This window comes from Acomys minous (genome assembly GCF_964271855.1).
Source record: "Acomys minous genome assembly, chromosome: 13".
NCBI classification, from domain to species: domain Eukaryota; kingdom Metazoa; phylum Chordata; class Mammalia; order Rodentia; family Muridae; genus Acomys; species Acomys minous.
Genome location: NC_140495.1, coordinates 110,532,140 through 110,549,910, shown reverse-complemented (window position 1 = coordinate 110,549,910; position 17,771 = coordinate 110,532,140). Strand labels below are relative to the sequence as shown.

The following is a 17,771-nucleotide window of genomic DNA, read 5'->3' as shown; positions in this document are numbered from 1 at the left end:
CCATTTGTGGAATGGGCAGTTCATTAGTCTCAGAGGATTAAATGAACTCATGTACACACCAAGTCAGAAATAAATATTCACTATTACTAGTAACTGCAGAGCCCCACTGCAGTTGCTGGTAATAACTTAAATGACAGATTGTCAAGATTTGAGGTGATGTCAAGATACAGTCACAGGATAGTGCTTACTGCATGATGCGGTCCTGCAGTGAGAGCTGGGACTATGTACATAAAATTGTGGTGCGTCTCAAAAATTTTTGTCTGGTGACTCTGAGAAGCCAATACCTATATCCTTTTCCTAAGTGCCTGCCTCCCTGCCTTAAGGCTGTGTGTGTATGTATGTGCGCGCACACACACACACACTCCAGCTTTTCTTTAGAAACAAGTCTCCTGAGAAGTGAGACTTGCTAGGGGCTTATGATTTACTTAAAGGAACCGTGGTGCAGGTCCTCAGGACTGGGAAGGCCGCACAAGGAGGACAGCCATTCGTGCCACCCTCGGCTAAATACGCAACACTACCCTGTTTCAAAACCATCAGACGACAGACATGGTGATTCTATTGTAGTAATGCTCAGATTTGGGGGTTGTGGGGTGGGGGGAGGGGCTAAGTAAGCAAGGGACCAAACCTAAGGCTTTGGGTTTGCCAGGAAAGTGCCCTCCCCGGCTGGAGAGTCGGCTCAGTGGTCTGTTCTTCCAAAGGTCCCGGGTTCAATTCCCAGTACCCACATGGCAGCTCACAACTGTCTGTAACTCCAAGATCTGACACCCTCACACCAATGCACATGAATTAAAATTAAATAAAAATATTTATTTAAATAAAAATATTTAAAGAAAAGAAAGCACCCTCTCTACCTTCTCCGAAAGCCCTTGAAATTAAAAAACAATTTTTTATTACTATTTATTATTTTGTATAAAGTGTTCTGCCTGCATGTACACAAGTCAGAAGAGGGCACCAGATCTCACTGTAGAAAGTTGTGAGCCACCCTGTGGTTGCTGGGAATTGAACTCAGGACCTTTGGAAGAACAACCTGTGCTCTTAACCTCTGAGCCATCTCTCCAGCCCGCCCTTGAAATTTTTATAATAAAAAACTAAAATGTGAGTCTAGGTGAGGGTGCCAAGCTGAGCAGAGGACCTGACTTTGATCCCCAGGTCCCTGCACAGCGGAAGGACGACACCAGCACATTTCCCCTCTGTCTTCCACACTTGAATGGTGCAGATGCACATCACACAGCCCCGCCGAAAAAGTGTTTATAAAAAAAAAACCCTTAAGCTGGGCGTGGTGGTGCAGGTCTTTAATCCCAGCACTCAGGAGGCAGAGGCAGGCGGATCTCTGTGAGTTCGAGGCCAGCCTGGTCTACAAAGCAAGCCAGGACAGTCAGGACTACACAGAGAAACCCTGTCTCAAAAACAAAACAAGACAAAACCAACCAAAAACCAACAAACCAACCAACAACAAATTAGGTTATTTAATCCCAGCATTAGGGAGGCAGAGGCAGGTGGAATTCTGAGTTCCAGGTCAGCCAGACCTACACAGGGAAACCTTGTCTTGAAAAAACAAAAAAACAAGAAAACCTTACACTTTAATCCCAGCACTGGGTGGTGGGGGTGGGAAACACAGTTCCAGACAATTCAGGGCAACACAGTGAGACAGTGTGTAAATTTCATCACACAGACTGACACAAAGTAATTTGCTCACTAAACAATGCTTGCTGGAAAGCTCTAATCAGCACTGCCATCTAGGAGTGAGTGGGGACGAAGGCAGAGAAACTAACCGCCCCGCCCGGCTCAACTCCCTCGGCAGCGGGCCTTTCAATCCCCTTCTTGTCCTTCAATCCGATCCCAAGGCACCGTTTTCCTTTTGTGTGTGTGTGTAAATATTTATTTATTTATTATGTATACAGCATTCTGCCTGCAGGCCAGAAGAGATGGTTGGGAGCCACCATGTGGTTGCTGGGAATTGAACTCATGACCTTTGGAAGAGCAGTCAGTGCTCTTAACCTCTGAGCCATCTCTCCAGCCCCCCCTCCTTTTTTTTTTTTCAAACAAAACTCTTAAAAAGCAGAAGAATGTCTCGAAAATCAAAAGTAAGTAAAATAAAAAACAAAATGCTTAGCTGTGCTAAGACCTGGCATTCCTTCTGGCGCTCTCAACCAAAGACCTACATGGACGCCCCGAGTCCGCAAAATCACCCAAGCGGCCTAGCCCCGCCAGGGACCGGAGACCCGGGCGCAAGGGGACGCAGCCTGTGGGGCACCCCCAACCATGCAGGGACAAGAGTGACTTCCGGAAGCGCAGGCCTGCTTCCGGAAAGGAGAGGACCAGCGGCCTTGCAGAGACTTAGGTGGCTAGGGTTGTGCCTGTAAACTCTCCCTCTCTCTCTCTGCCCGGCAGGACGTGAACGTAGGTGAACGAGGTGCAATCCCCACAAACACCACGCCGGCGTCCACGCTTCTCCTCCAGGTAGGGACAGCCTCCCGCCTAGTAATTTCTCTTCAGGCGTTCACAGCAGCCACCTCGGCCGGGTAGCGCTGCGGCGCGCGCAGGGAACAAACGCACACAGCCCGGGGCGGGGGGCGGGGACGTGCCATCCGTGTGCGCACGCGCAGCGCGGCTCGCGCAGGCGCAGTGCGGTGCCCGGGCGGCGGCGGCGGCGGCTCCTCGGGGTGGTCGGCTCCCTCCCATCTAGGCCGGCCCCAGCCCGTCTCGCCCCCCCTAGAAACTGGCTGCCTGGGGCTGTGGACTCTCTCATCGTGCCACACAGAAGTAAATTGTGGGGCGCCTTGGGGAAGCCGGAAGTACCGCCTCGAGAGTCCCCCAAATACGATCGGGGAAACGGAAGTGGCCTCCGGTGCCAGGTTCGGGTGGGGGGGAGACCGGAAGTGACGGTACCGTGGGCAAGTCGGGGGCGGGGCCACAGGGCGGTGGGCTGTGTGTGTATGTGTGTGTATGTGTTTGGCCGCGTGTTGGGTTAAGCCGTGTTGCTGGAACGCCGGCGGAAGGCGGAGGCGGAAGGAGGGGGGCTGTCAGCGAGCCGGTCCAGCCTCCCGTGAGTGTCCGCGGCCTTGGGTCTGCGGTGATTTTAGGCGGGTTCGATTGTGGCGGCGCGCGTGCGCGAAGCCACTTTTCTCTGCCGAGTCCAGCGCGACCCTACCCCGCCCCCCCACCCCCCACCCCCCCCCGTCGCGTTGTCTTAGGATTTCCCGATCTCTCGGGCGCTTGCTCGGTCGCGACCGGTGATGACACGGGTCTCCCGTCGGTCTCGTGCTTGCTTCCCTGATTCCTAGCCCAACTGGCTCTCCCTATTGTGATTGGCACTGTGGAGCCCCGCCCACCTCTCGTCCTTCATCTCCCTATGCCGTCGATCTCCTGCCCTTTGTGTTTCTCTTCCTCTGCCCCCGAATCAGAAAGGGGGAGGGATGAGGGCGAGGATGAATATATCTGCCCGTGTATGAGAAACTTTTAAGGGGTTGGGGCGGAGACCGGGGCCAGAGAGGCTTCCGGGTGTATAAACCAGAGTGCGAGCGACGGCGAGCCATCCTTCCCCTCCCTCGTTCTTCCTTAGAGAGCTGTCGGCCATGGAGCCGAGTGATAGTGCCAGTACCGCTATGGAGGAGCCTGCCAGCCTGGAGGTACTGGTGAAGACCCTGGACTCTCAGACTCGGACTTTTATTGTGGGGGCTCAGGTGAGACACCAGTACTTTGTAGAGATGACACCCCCTGCGCTCGTTTGTCTTCTGAGGGACGGGCCTGATTTTCTTGTCATTGACTCCTTTGTCCCCTCCTGGATAGGACATCTGCTGTTCTTGTTGAGTGAGGAGGTGTGGTCACTGTTGAGTGCGGCGGATTTTGTTTGCCTGTCTTCACCTTGAGGGGACTCAGGGAAGAGAGAATACAGAGGAGGAGTCTGGACCTGTCCTGGGCAGACCCCAGCCCAAAGGGACAGATCCAGCTCTGGGACCTCAGACATGTGTAGTGTGCTTGTTCTTTGTTAAACAAGTTGTTGACAGGCTTATAGGTCCCAGAAGTAGATACTGTGCCAGTATCTGAGGTGTAATTTGAGTGTCTTGAGCTGAGTGCAGTATGGACACAGTTATCTTTGTTTTTACTGCATAATTCATTTTCGTGGTTTTCTAAAGCATGTATTTATTTGAGCAGGTACTTGTGGTAGTTAATTCTGGCCGTTACCAAGAGTCCCTCGTGTAATATGAGAGCATCTTTTTTGGGGGAGTGGGGCAATCTCAGTTAGCTTGGCTGGCTTTGACTTCCTGACCATTTTGCCTCTGTTGTCTTCTGTGTGCTAAGATGATGGGGTGTGTGTGCCACACCTGATTTTTTTCTTCTTTTTCTGTTTTGAGGCAGGGTCAGTCTTAGTTTATATATGTCTGAGAACGGATGGTCTTAACTCCTCCTCCTGCTGTCTCTGCCCACTGAGGTGGGGCCTTCCCTGACTTAATTTACGTGTGGAATCCTGCTGGGCACCGCACCTGAGACTGAGCACAGGGTACTCACTGCCAGACCGTCAGAGCCCTCGCGCTCTGCTTACCTTCTGCGTTAGTTACCTTTGCAGACCTGGTTCCCAGCCCTGAACTGCTTGCCATTGGTGGCGGTGGTCGCAGTGTGTGTGTGTGTGTGTGTTTTAAATAATGTATTTTTATTTGAAGTACATGTCTGTCTGTGAGGGTGTCAGATTTTAGAGTCAAAGACGGTTGGTTGTGAGCTGCCGTGTGGGCGCTGGGAGTGGAACCGTGGTCCTCTGGAAGAGCACTCTTAACCATTGACCCATCTCTCCAGTCTGGGGGGGGAGTGTTTTCAATTTTTAAGTAGACTCTTTTTATTTTTGTCTTATGTGTGAGTATTTTGTTTGCAAATATATATATGTGCACCATGTGTGTGCTTGGTGCCCAAGGAGGTCAGAAAAGATCATCAGATCCTGCAAACCTGTGACCTTTTCCTCTTGGTTTTTGTTGTTGCTTTTGGTTGGTTGGTTGGTTTTTCGAGACAGGGTTTCTCTGTGTAGCCTTGGCTGCCCTGGACTCACTCTGTAGACCAGGCTGGCTAGAACTCAGAGATCCGCCTGCGTCTGCCTCCCGAGTGCTGGGACTAAAGGCGTGCGCCACCACCTGCTGCTTGCCTTTTCCTCTTGTTACGGAAGTTAGGAAGGCACAGTCCCTACTCTGTTGTGGTTGGTTGTAAACCACCGTGTAGGTGCTAGGACGTGAACCCTGGACCTGCGCAGGAGCTGCACATGCTGTTAGCCTCCTAGTGTCGGCTCTAGCCCTTCATTTGTGTTTTAAGCCAGGGCCTCACTTTGTAGTGCAGTCTTTATAGTAATGGCTGGCCGGCTAGTAAGATCCACCTGCCTGTGGGGCTTAGAGGCTTGTGCCACAGTGTCCGCCTGTACTTAGCTTTGAGATCACAGCCATGAATTCCTGCTATTTCTGTATCACAGCCTTGGCTATCCTAGACTCACTCTGTAGGCCAGGATGGCCTTGACGCCTTAAATTCACAACGCCCCACCTGCTTCTGCCTCCTGAGTGCTGGGATTAAAGGCCTGCGCCATCACATCCAGCTTCCTGCTATCTTTTTTTGTTTGTTTTTTGTTGTTGTTTGTTATTTCAAGACAGGGTTTTTGTTTTGTTTTGTTTGTAGCCTTGCCTGTCCTGGACTCAGGCTGACCTTGAACTCACAGAGATCCGCCTGCTCTGCCTCCCTAGTGCTGGGATTATAGACGTATCCCATGGTGCCTGGCTTGTTTTTAGTTATGTATTGGGGGGCATGTCTATGCTTCTAGGCACAAGTGCTCATAGAGGCCAGAGACACTGGGTGCCTGGAGCTGTGAGTTGTTAGCTGCTGCCCAGCGGGTGCTGGAGACTGAGCTGAGGTCCTCTGTAAGAGCAGTGTGAGCTCTTAGCTACCAAGCCCGCCCGCCTGGTGTCTTCCCTTCTACTCCCTACACAGAGCCTTGTTTATTGTCTGTTTTGGTTTGTTGTTCTTGTTTTTATATATACATATATTTATTTATTATGTATACAGTGTTTTTGCTTGCATGTACGTCTGCAAACCAGAAGAGGGCACCAGATCTCATTATAGATGGTTGTGAGCCACTATGTGGTTGCTGGGAATTGAACTCAGGACCTTCGGAAGAGTAGGCAGTGCTCTTAACCTCTGAGCCATCTCTCCAGTCCCCTCTTATTGTTTTTTGACTCAATAAATCCCTGCCTGCTGATGTGGTTGACTAGTGACACCGTCTGATATGACCTCGGCACCAGAGGCCAGGCACCTCTCCTCATTCGTTTTTTCTGTCTTTTTTTAAGGATTTCTTTCTTTATTAATACAGTATTCTGCAGGCATGCACACCTGCATTCCAGAAGAGGGCACCAAATCTCTTTATAGATGGTTGTGAGCCACCATGCGGTTGCTGGGAATTGAACTCAGGACCTTTGGAGGAGCAGACAGTGCTCCTCACCTCTGAGCCATTGCTCCAGCCCCTTCTTCATTCTTTCTGTCTTTAGTTTTATGATTCAGCACATGGCTCTCCTTTCAGATGACTGTAAAGGAGTTTAAGGAGCACATAGCCGCCTCTGTCAGCATCCCTTCTGAGAAACAGCGGCTCATCTACCAGGGCCGTGTCCTGCAAGATGACAAGAAGCTCCAGGAATACAGTAAGGGGCGGGGCCTGCTGAGGGCGGGGCTGCCGGCCTGGCGGGCTCCACCTGCTTACGGGTCTTGCTGTGTGTGTCTTTCCTGCAGATGTTGGGGGAAAGGTTATCCACCTGGTGGAGCGAGCTCCTCCTCAGACTCAGCTCCCTTCTGGAGCCTCTTCTGGGACAGGGTCTGCCTCAGCAACTCATGGTGGGGCATCTCTTCCTGGCGCTCGGGGGCCTGGGGCCTCTGTTCACGACCGGAATGCCAACAGCTATGTCATGGTTGGAACCTTCAATCTTCCTGTGAGCCTGTGTTTCTCATGTGGGAGGGTTTTGTTGGGAACAGTAGTTGTTGGTTATGGCAGCTGTGGGGAGTTTGGAAGATAGGTGTATTGCGTGGTTGCGTTGGGTTTGGAAAACACTCTGCCCTGTACTGGCCTGGCCTCAGTTTTCAAGGAGAGGATAGGGCTGCAGGAAAGGAGCTGGCAGTGTGAGGCTTTAGGATGTGGCTTCTCCCAGAGCAACTTCCCTTGCCCTTCCCCAGAGTGACGGCTCTGCTGTGGATGTTCACATCAACATGGAACAGGCCCCAATTCAGGTATTGAGGGGCCTGGGAGGGTCAGGGAAGGGGATCTGGGAGAAGGAGGCCATGGGGGGAGGGGCCCTGGCTGAAGAGTTGCCTGGGAACTGGGTTAGTGTGTTATGGGGCTCACGACTTGGTCTCAGTCCTGCCCTGATCATCCCTCTTGTCTGTAGAGTGAGCCCCGGGTACGGCTGGTGATGGCTCAGCACATGATCAGGGACATACAGACCTTACTGTCCCGGATGGAGGTGAGTGGGCGAGTCTTGTCAGGCTAGAATGTCTTCTGTGTTCCTCTCCTCTCAGGGTCTTGCAGTAAAAACGTTCCTGGCCACATCCGCATTGGCTGCAGGAGTCTGCCTTCCTGTCCTAGTCTGGAGTTTTCTCTGTAGTCATTCTGTAGGCAGGGGAAGTGTCTTTGTGAGGCTGTCTCATTCCTTCTCAAGTGAGGCTTGCTGGCATGCGCCGCTGTTCCGTCCGTGCCGCCGCCAATCCTCCCCGTGCTGCTGTCTGAGGAGGTCATTTCAGGTGTGCCAGATGGCGCCTCAGAGCCTTCATTTGAAGAAGTAGCGCTCCACTCCTTTTTTTTTTAAACTCACTCTGTCCTAGGCTGTCCTTGGACTCAAAGTATGCCTCCTACCTAGCTCATCTCAAGTGCATGCATAACTGCATGTCCCAAGTTTTAGATTTCTTTTCGGTTTGTTTTGTTTTGTTTTGGGCAGGGTTTTTCCTGTGTAGCCCTGGCTGTCTTGTAACTTACTCTGTAGACCAGGCTTGAATGCAGAGATCTGACTGCCTCTGCCTCTCCCACTGCTGGGATTAAAGGCATGCGCCACCATGGCCCCACAATTTTAATTTTTAATTTTTTAAAACTTTGATCCTTGCACTGCTAAGAAACTTTAATTGGTTTAAGGTCAGCTGTTAGGTTTTTTTTGTTTTTTGTTTTTTAATTTATTTTTTATACAGCACTCTGCCCCCATGTGTATGTGAATGCTGGAAGAGGGCGCCAGATCTCATTGTAGATGGTTGTGAACCACCATGTGTTGCTGGGAATTGAACTCAGGACCTTTGGAAGAGCACACAGTGCTCTTAACCTCTGAGCCATCTCTCCAGCCCCACAATTTTTAAATTGCAGTTTTTTAATTGTAGGGTTATCCAGACTTGATTAGTCTTGTTATAGCTGGAGCCTGTGGCCATTCTTGTCCCTGTGGAAGCCAGGGAAGCCTAGCCTTACTCTAAATGTGACAGACAGGTGCTGTGCGTCACAGGAGCGCATGGCCGTCCTTCAGGGCCCTGGGTCGAGCACCATCTCCTCTCTTGACTCCTCTGGTCTTCATAAGCCTCAGCAGCAGGAGTCTCATCCTGCCTTTGCTGTTCTCACTCTTCCTCCACCCTCAGTGTCGAGGGGGATCGCAAACACAGGCCAGTCAGCCACCTCCGCAGACACCCACCGTGGCCTCAGAGACGGTAGCCTTGAACTCACAAACATCAGAACCAGTTGAAAGCGATGCACCTCCTCGAGAGCCCATGGAGTCAGAAGAAATGGAAGAACGTGCCCCAGCCCAGACTCCAGAACTTACCCCCTCTGGCCCAGCTCCAGCAGGCCCAACACCTGCACCAGAGACAAATGCACCCAAGTGAGAGATTCAGGGGACCTGTGGGGGCTCGGAGGGAGGAGTGCTCATGGTGCAGGACCAGGGAGGGTGCGATGGGAGGACAGTGGTCGCTGCGGGTCTCAGGGTTGGGGTGCTGTGGGGTCAAGGGTGCTCCCGCGTGGGCAAAGGCAGTTAGGGCTGGCAGCGGAGCGGGAGCGCTACTGTCTCTGAGGCAGAATGACCATAGGAAGCTTTCAAGCTGTGGCCTGCTGAGGCCTTGTCGGTTTGAGCTCCTTTGCCTCTTGTGTGCAGGACTGTGCTGGGAGATGGAGCTGTTTGCTTTCTCTTCTCCGGCCTCTGCTGCTCTTAGGAAAGCAGAGAGGTTCCCTGGGGAATGGTAGAGCGTCCGCTGAGGAGCCTCCACTCAGGGCCCTGTGTTTCCACAGCCACCCTTCCCCTGCAGAGCACGTGGAGGTGCTGCAGGAGCTGCAGCGCTTGCAGCGCCGTCTTCAGCCCTTCCTGCAGCGTTACTGTGAGGTCCTGGGCGCTGCAGCCACCACAGACTACAACAACAATGTGAGCCTCTGGAGCCCTCTCCTCAGACCTGCATGCAGCTGGCTGAGCTGCAGATAGTCTGTTACTCCTCCGCGTTAGCCGAGTCCTCCCTCGTCTGCAGATAGTCCTTCACTCCTCCGCGTTAGCACAGAGTCCTCCCTAGTCTGCAGATAGTCTGTTACTCCTCCGCGTTAGCACAGAGTCCTCCCTCGTCTGCAGATAGTCTGTTACTCCTCCGCGTTAGCACAGAGTCCTCCCTCGTCTGCAGATAGTCCTTCACTCCTCCGCGTTAGCACAGAGTCCTCCCTAGTCTTCTGCAATGAGAGTGGTCGCAGCCTCTGTACTGCTGTGTCCTTAGTTATTTAGGAAGAATTAGAGAGCCAGACACCTTGGCGCATGCATGGGAGGCAGAGGCAGGTGGATGGCTGTGAGTTCGAGGCCAGCCTGGTCTACAAAGCAAATCCAAGACAGCCAGGGTTACATGGAGAAAACCTGTTTGGAAAAACAAAACAAGCGGCGGGGGTGGGAGGAGGAGAGGAGCCACAGGTGGTTATTTAACCTTTGCCATTTTGTGTAGAAAATTCCTTATGTGTTTTGTATTATGTGCATCCCTGTTCTTTTTTTGTTTTGTTGTTTGTTTGTTTGTTTTTGGTTTTTCGAGACAGGGTCTCTCTGTGTAGCCTTGACTTGTTCTAGACTCACTCTGTAGCCCAGGCTGGCCTCGAACTCACAGGGATCCGCCTGCCTCTGCCTCCCGAGTGCTGGGACTACAGGTGTGCGCCGCCAGGGCCGGCTATCACCCCTGCTCTTACTTTCTTGTTTTTCTGGGTACAGCATGAGGGCCGTGAGGAGGACCAGAGGCTGATCAACTTGGTGGGGGAGAGCCTGCGGCTGCTAGGCAACACTTTTGTGGCCTTGTCTGATCTGCGCTGCAATCTGGCCTGTGCGCCCCCACGGCACCTGCATGTGGTGCGGCCCATGTCTCACTACACGACTCCCATGGTGCTCCAGCAGGCCGCCATTCCCATCCAGGTGGGTTCAGGAAGCCTGGCTGCAGGGAGAGCAGGAAGACGGCCTGTGGAGGCCTACAGGCGACCCGGCACGCTGGCTTAGGCTCCTGTGCTTGTCTTATATCTGCCTGTCCTCTCTTCAGATCAATGTGGGAACTACAGTGACCATGACGGGCAACGGGTCTCGGCCTCCACCAGCTCCCAGTGCGGAGGCGGCATCCCCAGGCTCTGGCCAGGCCTCATCCCTGCCTCCATCCTCTACCACTGTTGACTCGGCAACTGAAGGAGCTCCGCCCCCAGGGCCAGCTCCGCCCCCAGCCGCCAGCCATCCGCGGGTCATCCGGATTTCCCACCAGAGCGTGGAGCCCGTGGTCATGATGCACATGAACATTCAAGGTGAATTAGGCACACCTGCCTCAGAAAAGAGTGGGGGGGGGATGGGGGGAGCGTGGCTTTGTCCTTGGGTGTGTGAGAAGGGAACCTGGCCTTCCTGGTGCGGTGGGGAAAGGGCAGGGTGTCTGGAGGCCGGAAGGATGGGATCTCAGGAGGGAACAGCCGGGCCGTGGCCCTGCCATTCTTTACATTTCTGTCTGTCTTCCTGCTTAGATTCTGGAGCACAACCTGCTGGTGTCCCGAGTGCTCCCACCGGTCCCCTGGGGCCTCCTGGTCATGGACAGACCCTGGGTAAGGATAAGGTTATCAGAGCAGGCTGAGAGCCCTGCGTAGGCCAAGGGGTAGGGCTGAGTGGGTGGCCTGAAGGGGTCCAGGTTCAAGGTTACATCAGACCCACCCCCCAGGCTCCACCCTCATCCAGCTGCCCTCCCTGCCCCCTGAGTTCATGCACGCCGTCGCCCACCAGATCACTCATCAGGCCATGGTGGCAGCTGTTGCCTCCGCGGCCGCAGGTAATGACCTGGAAGGGAGGCTTGGGAGGTGGGGCCTAGTTGACGGCGCTGGGGATTGTCTGCTGGCAGGCGAGGACTGAGCCCTCAGCCCCTTTGCTCTCTCTCTCTCTGCTATCCACAGGACAGCAGGTGCCCGGCTTCCCAACAGCACCAACTCGGGTGGTGATTGCTCGGCCCACTCCTCCTCAGGCTCGGCCTTCCCATCCTGGGGGCCCTCCAGTCTCTGGGACTCTGGTGAGCAAGGGTTGGGGACGTACCCCAGGGAAGACCTTGGTGGCCTGTGGGATGGACAAGACTGAATCCTCCTCCTGTCCCCAGCAGGGCGCTGGGCTGGGCACAAACGCTTCGTTGGCCCAGATGGTGAGCGGCCTTGTGGGGCAGCTTCTCATGCAGCCTGTCCTTGTGGGTGAGTCTGCTCTTCTTTTTTTCTTTTCTTTTTTTTTTTTTTTTTGGTTTTTCAAGAAAAGGTCTCTCTGTGTAGCCCTGGCTGTCCTGAACTCCCTTTGTAGACCAGGCTGGCCTCGAACTCACAGAGATCTGTCTGCCTCTGCCTCCCAAGTGCTGGGATTAAAGGCGTGCGCCACCACCACCTGGCAGTGAGCCTGTTCTTTCCCGGATGAAACTTGACTTATGTCCAGCTGCTGCGACAGCCATGGATGCGGATGGTCAGGGCCTCGGGGCTGAGACTGCAGGTGCCTGAGTTGAAGGACGCTCTAGACTGCAGCCTTAGCTTCTATGTCAGCCTGGGCTACAGTGGGCGTCGGTGCCCGCTGTCCCTGTGGACCTTTCCTGCTCACTGGCACCTCCTCGTCCTTGCACAATGTCTCAGGTCCTATGTTCCTGCTAGCAAGACCAGAATGGACAGCTAGAATCTGGTTTTTGTTCAAATTGTCCTTTTTTTTTTTTTTAATTTGGTTCCTGACAGCTCAGGGGACTCCAGGAATGGCTCCAGCTGCAGCTCCCGCTCCCGCTCCCGCTACTGCCTCAGCTAGTGCTGGCACTACCAACACAGCTACCACAGCTGGCCCTGCTCCCGGGGGGCCTGCCCAGCCTCCACCCCCTCAGCCCTCTGCGGCTGATCTTCAGTTCTCTCAGCTCCTGGGGAACCTGCTAGGGCCTGCAGGGCCAGGGGCTGGCGGGCCAGGCATGGCTTCTCCCACCATCACTGTGGCAATGCCTGGTGTCCCTGCTTTTCTCCAGGGCATGACTGACTTCTTACAGGTGAGCGGCTGCCCCTCTGCCTCTCTGTCCCTAGCCCAGGAGAGCAGTGATGCTTGTTCCGTTCTGTAGCTTCTGAGTAATAGCTCGTAGTGACGTGAGAATGACACGAGAGGACAAGCGACCTGAAAGCTCATTGATGCTGCCTGCACTGTTAGGTCGGGAGTTAGTGATGCCATTGCTTCTGGTCTGACCTGTCATGCAGAGCAGAGAGGCAGTTGTTTGGTGTCATCCCCTCTGTTGAATGTCTGTCCTTGAGCATTCTAGCTTGTTAAGTTAGCTGGGTGGTGGTGGCACACGCCTGTAATCCCAGCACTCAGGGAGCCAGAGGCAGGCAGGTCTCTGAATTTGAGGCCAGCCAGGGCTACACAGAGAAACCCTGTCTCCAAAAGCCCAAACAACAAAAAAAGTTAAGGTCTGAGCTGGCTCTTGCCGAAAACCTGGGTTTGATTTCCAGCACCCACATGGTGGTTCACCACCCTCATAACTCCAGCTCCAGGAATCAAGTGCCCTCCTCTGGTACCCACACCACCCAGACACATTTCACAGGCATACGGGGAAGCAAAATGCCCGTACACATCAAATAGAGTGATAAAATAGTTTTTTGTTTTGTTTGTTTTTAAGTCAGATCAGAATGTAGCGCTCTCCCCGTCTGCCACGCCTGCTGTTTTGTGCCCTCTGCGCACTTGTATGATCCTGACCCTGTGGTCTTTGTCTTCTGTTCTTAATTCCTTCTCTGCTAGGCATCACAGACGGCCCCTCCACCCCCTCCACCCCCGCCACCGCCACCCCCTGCCCCAGAGCAGCAGACTACACCCCCGCCAGGGTCTCCTTCTGGTGGAACGGGGGGTCCTGGAGGCCTAGGTCCTGAGAGCCTGCCCCCAGAGTTTTTCACCTCAGTGGTGCAGGGCGTCTTGAGCTCCCTGCTGGGCTCCTTGGGGGCGCGGGCCGGCAGTAGTGAGAGTATTGCTGCATTCATCCAGCGCCTCAGTGGATCCAGCAACATCTTTGAGCCTGGGGCTGATGGGGCCCTTGGTAAGCAAAATGGGGATGCTATGGTGTTGGGGAGCAGAGGGCAGGGGAGGTGGTGGCCTTGGTTTACGAGGAGGTAGTTGCTCACTGCTGCCCTCCCTAGGGTTCTTCGGAGCCCTGCTGTCTCTGCTGTGCCAGAGCCTGTCCATGGTGGACGTGGTGATGCTTCTGCACGGGCACTGCCAGCCACTACAGCGCCTCCAGCCACAGCTGCGCTCCTTCTTCCACCAACACTACCTGGGGGGCCAGGAGCCAACGCCTGCCAACATCAGGGTAAATGAAGGCCCAGGGCCCAGCGCCATCCCCCTCCTCAGTCCTGACTGCCTGTCCTTGACAGCTGTGCTTCAGCCCAAGGTTGGGCCTGCGGGGCAGGGTGCGGCTCTGCCTGACCTGTGCTGTTCCTACAGATGGCGACCCACACGCTCATCGCTGGGCTGGAGGAGTATGTACGGGAGAGTTTTGTGAGTGTCCTTCGTGTGTTTTCTTCCTGTCTCGGCTTGGGTGGGGAGGCTGGAGGTCCCTGCTGCCGCTCCTCTACCTTACAGGTCCGTAAGGTCCTGACCTAGAGGGCTTCCTGTGTCTTGTCTCAGTCTTTGGTGCAGGTTCAGCCAGGTGTGGACATCATCCGGACAAATCTGGAATTCCTCCAGGAGCAGTTTAACAGCATAGCTGCTCACGTGCTGCACTGCACAGGTCGGCCAGGCCCAGGCGGGGAGGGGGCTTGCTGGCTGTGCAGGACAGCCGGGTCATGTGCCCTCTCCTGCTCCCTGCAGACAGTGGATTTGGAGCCCGCTTGCTGGAGCTGTGTAACCAGGGCTTGTTTGAGTGCTTGGCCCTGAACCTGCACTGCTTGGGGGGGCAGCAGATGGAGCTTGCTGCTGTCATCAATGGCCGAATTGTAAGTAGCCCCCAGCTAGGTCTCCAGCTTTTCTGTTGTTATGTCTTGCGGTCTTCATTTTCTTTGCCAAGCACTCCACCTGTTGCCCTGAGTGTCATAGGTTGCATGGTAAACCTGTTTCCTCACCCCAGCGTCGCATGTCTCGTGGGGTGAACCCGTCCTTGGTGAGCTGGCTGACAACTATGATGGGGCTGAGGCTTCAGGTGGTCTTGGAGCACATGCCTGTGGGCCCCGATGCCATCCTCAGATACGTCCGCAGGGTTGGTGATCCTCCCCAGGTAAGGGACCTGATGGCTGTGAGATTGGGGCATGTGAGAAAACTAAAGAGATGGGCTGGGGCCGGGTGTAGTGGTGCACACCTTTAATCCCAGCACTTGGGAGGCAGAGGCAGGAGGATTGCTGTGATTATGAGGCCAGCCTGGTCTACAAAGCAACTCCAGGACAGCCAAGGCTACACAGGGAAATCCTGTCTTGAAAAACCTAAAACAAAAACAAAACAAAACAAAAACCTAAAACAGAGAGGGAGGGTGGGCTGGGTTGTCACCTCCCACCACCCCTTTTATTTCTGTGTCTATTTCACAGGCAGTTCCTGAAGAGCCAATGGAAGTTCAGGGAGCAGAAAGAACGTCTCCTGAACCCCAGGTGCTGGTTGAGGGCCCAGACAATGTGCAGTAGATGGCTGCAGGAAAAGGGGCCTAGGGGCAAAGATTCTGAAGTCTGGACCTTTCTGACATCTCCTTTCTAGCGAGAGAATGCCTCCCCGGCTCCTGGAACCACAGCAGAGGAAGCCATGTCCCGAGGCCCACCCCCTGCTCCTGAAGGAGGGTCCCGAGACGAGCAGGACGGAGCTTCAGCCGAGGCAGAGCCGTGGGCAGCTGCAGTCCCTCCCGTAAGTGGCAGGGGGTCGTCCAGTGGGCTCACGGGCTGTAAGTTGTGGGGATTATTTCTGGTCCTTTCCTCCCCAGGAATGGGTCCCTATTATCCAGCAGGACATTCAGAGCCAGCGCAAGGTGAAGCCTCAGCCGCCCTTGAGTGACGCCTACCTCAGTGGTATGCCCGCCAAGAGACGCAAGGTTGGTCTCCTGCTGGGGTGACTCTGTCCAGTACCCTTGCTGAGCTAGAGGCTTTTGCTTGCTAGTTCAGCCTTCATCGTTAGGAAGCCTGTTGGGCAGTCAGGACCACATGAGCCTTCGCCTTACTGTTTTCTGGCTGCTCTGGTTCCTCAGCTGTGTCATCTCCCAAGCAATTAGGGTCCGTTGTTTAAGGTGGGCTTTGCAAACTTCAGGAGTAGCTAGCTCTGAATCCCAGGCTGACCTGCTGGTGCCTTCTGTGCAGGCTGTTCCCTGCCCTGTGCTAGTGTAGACGCTGCCTAACTAATGGAAAGGGTCAAGTGGGTGGTGGTGCTGAGTCTGATGTTGACCCCCTTTTCCCTCTCAACCTGTCCCCCAGACAATGCAGGGTGAGGGCCCCCAGCTGCTACTCTCAGAGGCAGTGAGCCGGGCAGCTAAGGCAGCCGGAGCTCGGCCCCTGACAAGCCCCGAGAGCCTGAGCCGGGACCTGGAGGCACCAGAGGTTCAGGAGAGCTACAGGCAGCAGGTGCCCCCACTTTGCAGCAGAACAGGGATGGTCTGTTGGGAGGGGTTGGGCCAGGTTCCTGCTCCCCTGGATCTATGCAGAGATGAGCTGGTAGTGTGGGGCTGCCCGCTCATGGTCAAGGTTTTCCTTGTGGCATTTGGGAAGGCTCAGCTATCTCACATTGGGCTTGCCAGCATGGCTGGTGGGGGAAGTATTTCCTGAGGGTCGGTCTTTGCGCTTGCTGGGATCATAGGGCTAAACCAGGGCTCCTCCGACCTGCCTGTGCTCTCTTTTTCTAGCTCCGGTCTGATATCCAAAAACGGCTACAGGAAGATCCCAACTACAGCCCCCAGCGCTTCCCTAATGCCCACCGGGCATTTGCTGACGACCCCTAGCTTTCTCACCAGGGGACCATTTCCCCCTTCCTTCACAGTATTTAAGAAATAAAAGTCGGATTTTCCTGGCTCCTTTGTCTGGTAGTGTCGAGTACCTTTTCTTTACGCATTTCTTCAGAAAGCCTCCTGTCAGTGGAAGAAACATTACATTTGTTACCAGCACTGTCTGGCCTTCCTCTGCCGCCCGACACCCTAACGCTGAGTCCACTGCTGTACCTTAAACTGCCTTCACTAGCAGCTCAGGCCAGCTCCCACCTGAGTATCTGGAACATGAAAGGCCTCATCGCCCAGCTCCATGCTAAAGCACGGCAGGCCACAGTAGCCAGAGTCACTGCGGTGGTCTGAGTGAAAACGCCCACAGAGGGAGTGGCATTTTTTTTTTTTTTTGAGGCACACAGGGTTTCTCTTGTCACACAGATGCTCGGGAGTGGCACTGAGGTTAAGCCTTGTCAGAGTAGGTCTGGCCTTGTTGAAGGGTCTGTGGGGCTGGGCTTTGAGGTTTCAGATGCAAGATGTTCTCCAGCCTGCTGTGGCTCACAGGTTAAGAGCACCACATGGTGGCTTACAACCATCTGCGATTTCATGGCGTCTCCTGGCGTGCAGGTAGAACACTATACACATGTGTGTATTGGATCTTAAATGTTTGGAGGAATGGGGGGTTTGGATTTGGGACGCAACTGAATGCAATCAAGTGTGGCTTATGGGCCCTGTTATGGATTAACAGCTTTGGCAGAAATGTCCAGACATCTTAGTATTGACTGTGTTGCTTGGTTACTACACTTAAGCAGATCTATAGTGAAGATGAACAACTGAACAAGGAAAACAATGTTCTAATTGAGAAAAGCGGACGCGAAAATGTACAAAAAGGTTTATGGCTGGGGATGGTGGTAGAGTTTGGTTTTTTAAGACAAGAGTTTCTATGTGTAGCCTTGGCTGCCCTGGGCTTGCTTTGTAGACCAAGCTGGCCTCGAACTCAGAGATCTGCCTGCCTCTACCTCCACCACACCCAGCAGAACACATTTTAAGTCCCAGTTTTCTGGACACGACATCTCAGTTCCAGGACAGCAAAGCTTAGACAGTAAAGGAAACTAGCAAAACCAGAAAGCTGGTAAAGATGTAACTGAACATGGGGGACGTATTCCAGCCCTAGCAGGCAGCGTTCTTGGCAGCTTCAGTTCTGGCTTATGGCATCTCCCTTCACTTCAGTTAGCCACCAGGTGTGGGGTGTGTCAAAGCGAAGCCTGGACTGCCTTGGAGGCCCCAAGATGTTAGAGATGCCAGAGCTCTTGGATACCCGCCCAGGAGAGCTGCAGAGAGCTAAAGACCTTAAGAGAGACGCAGTTTGTAGTTTGCCCAGCTGACTT

The 17,771-nt window shown here is 54.1% G+C and overlaps 1 protein-coding gene across 21 annotated transcripts; it reads left to right on the top strand.

Annotated features, from left to right (window-relative positions):
* The first annotated feature begins 2,612 nt into the window (after positions 1–2,612).
* Positions 2,613–16,477, top strand: BAG6 (BAG cochaperone 6). Of its 21 annotated transcripts, none has more exons than XM_084753721.1 (26): positions 2,613–2,855; positions 3,563–3,683; positions 6,545–6,662; positions 6,751–6,947; positions 7,189–7,242; positions 7,401–7,475; positions 8,623–8,861; positions 9,266–9,395; positions 10,209–10,406; positions 10,528–10,780; positions 10,991–11,068; positions 11,182–11,289; positions 11,411–11,523; positions 11,608–11,695; positions 12,215–12,510; positions 13,251–13,542; positions 13,643–13,812; positions 13,947–14,000; positions 14,130–14,232; positions 14,313–14,437; positions 14,569–14,715; positions 15,020–15,079; positions 15,183–15,326; positions 15,403–15,510; positions 15,887–16,033; positions 16,312–16,477. In XM_084753721.1, the coding sequence occupies exons 2-26, from the start codon at positions 3,576–3,578 to the stop codon at positions 16,405–16,407; spliced, it is 3,501 nt and encodes a 1,166-aa protein (XP_084609847.1). In that variant the 5' UTR covers positions 2,613–2,855; positions 3,563–3,575; the 3' UTR covers positions 16,408–16,477. The 21 variants fall into 21 exon arrangements, with proteins under 21 accessions (XP_084609847.1, XP_084609848.1, XP_084609853.1 ...); XM_084753722.1 differs by having other exon boundaries at positions 2,626–2,763; XM_084753727.1 differs by having other exon boundaries at positions 2,721–2,855; positions 11,611–11,695.
* The last annotated feature ends 1,294 nt before the right edge of the window (positions 16,478–17,771 follow it).

What these genes read in the sequence shown, in the direction of transcription:
- BAG6 (XM_084753721.1), top strand. Translation starts at nt 3,576, where the DNA reads ATGGAGCCGAGTGATAGTGCCAGTACCGCTATGGAGGAGCCTGCCAGC. An exon ending in CAACGCCTGCCAACATCAGG is followed by an intron (nt 13,813 to 13,946) that starts GTAAATGAAGGC and finishes CTGTTCCTACAG; the next exon opens with ATGGCGACCCACACGCTCAT. An exon ending in AGGAGAGCTACAGGCAGCAG is followed by an intron (nt 16,034 to 16,311) that starts GTGCCCCCACTT and finishes CTCTTTTTCTAG; the next exon opens with CTCCGGTCTGATATCCAAAA.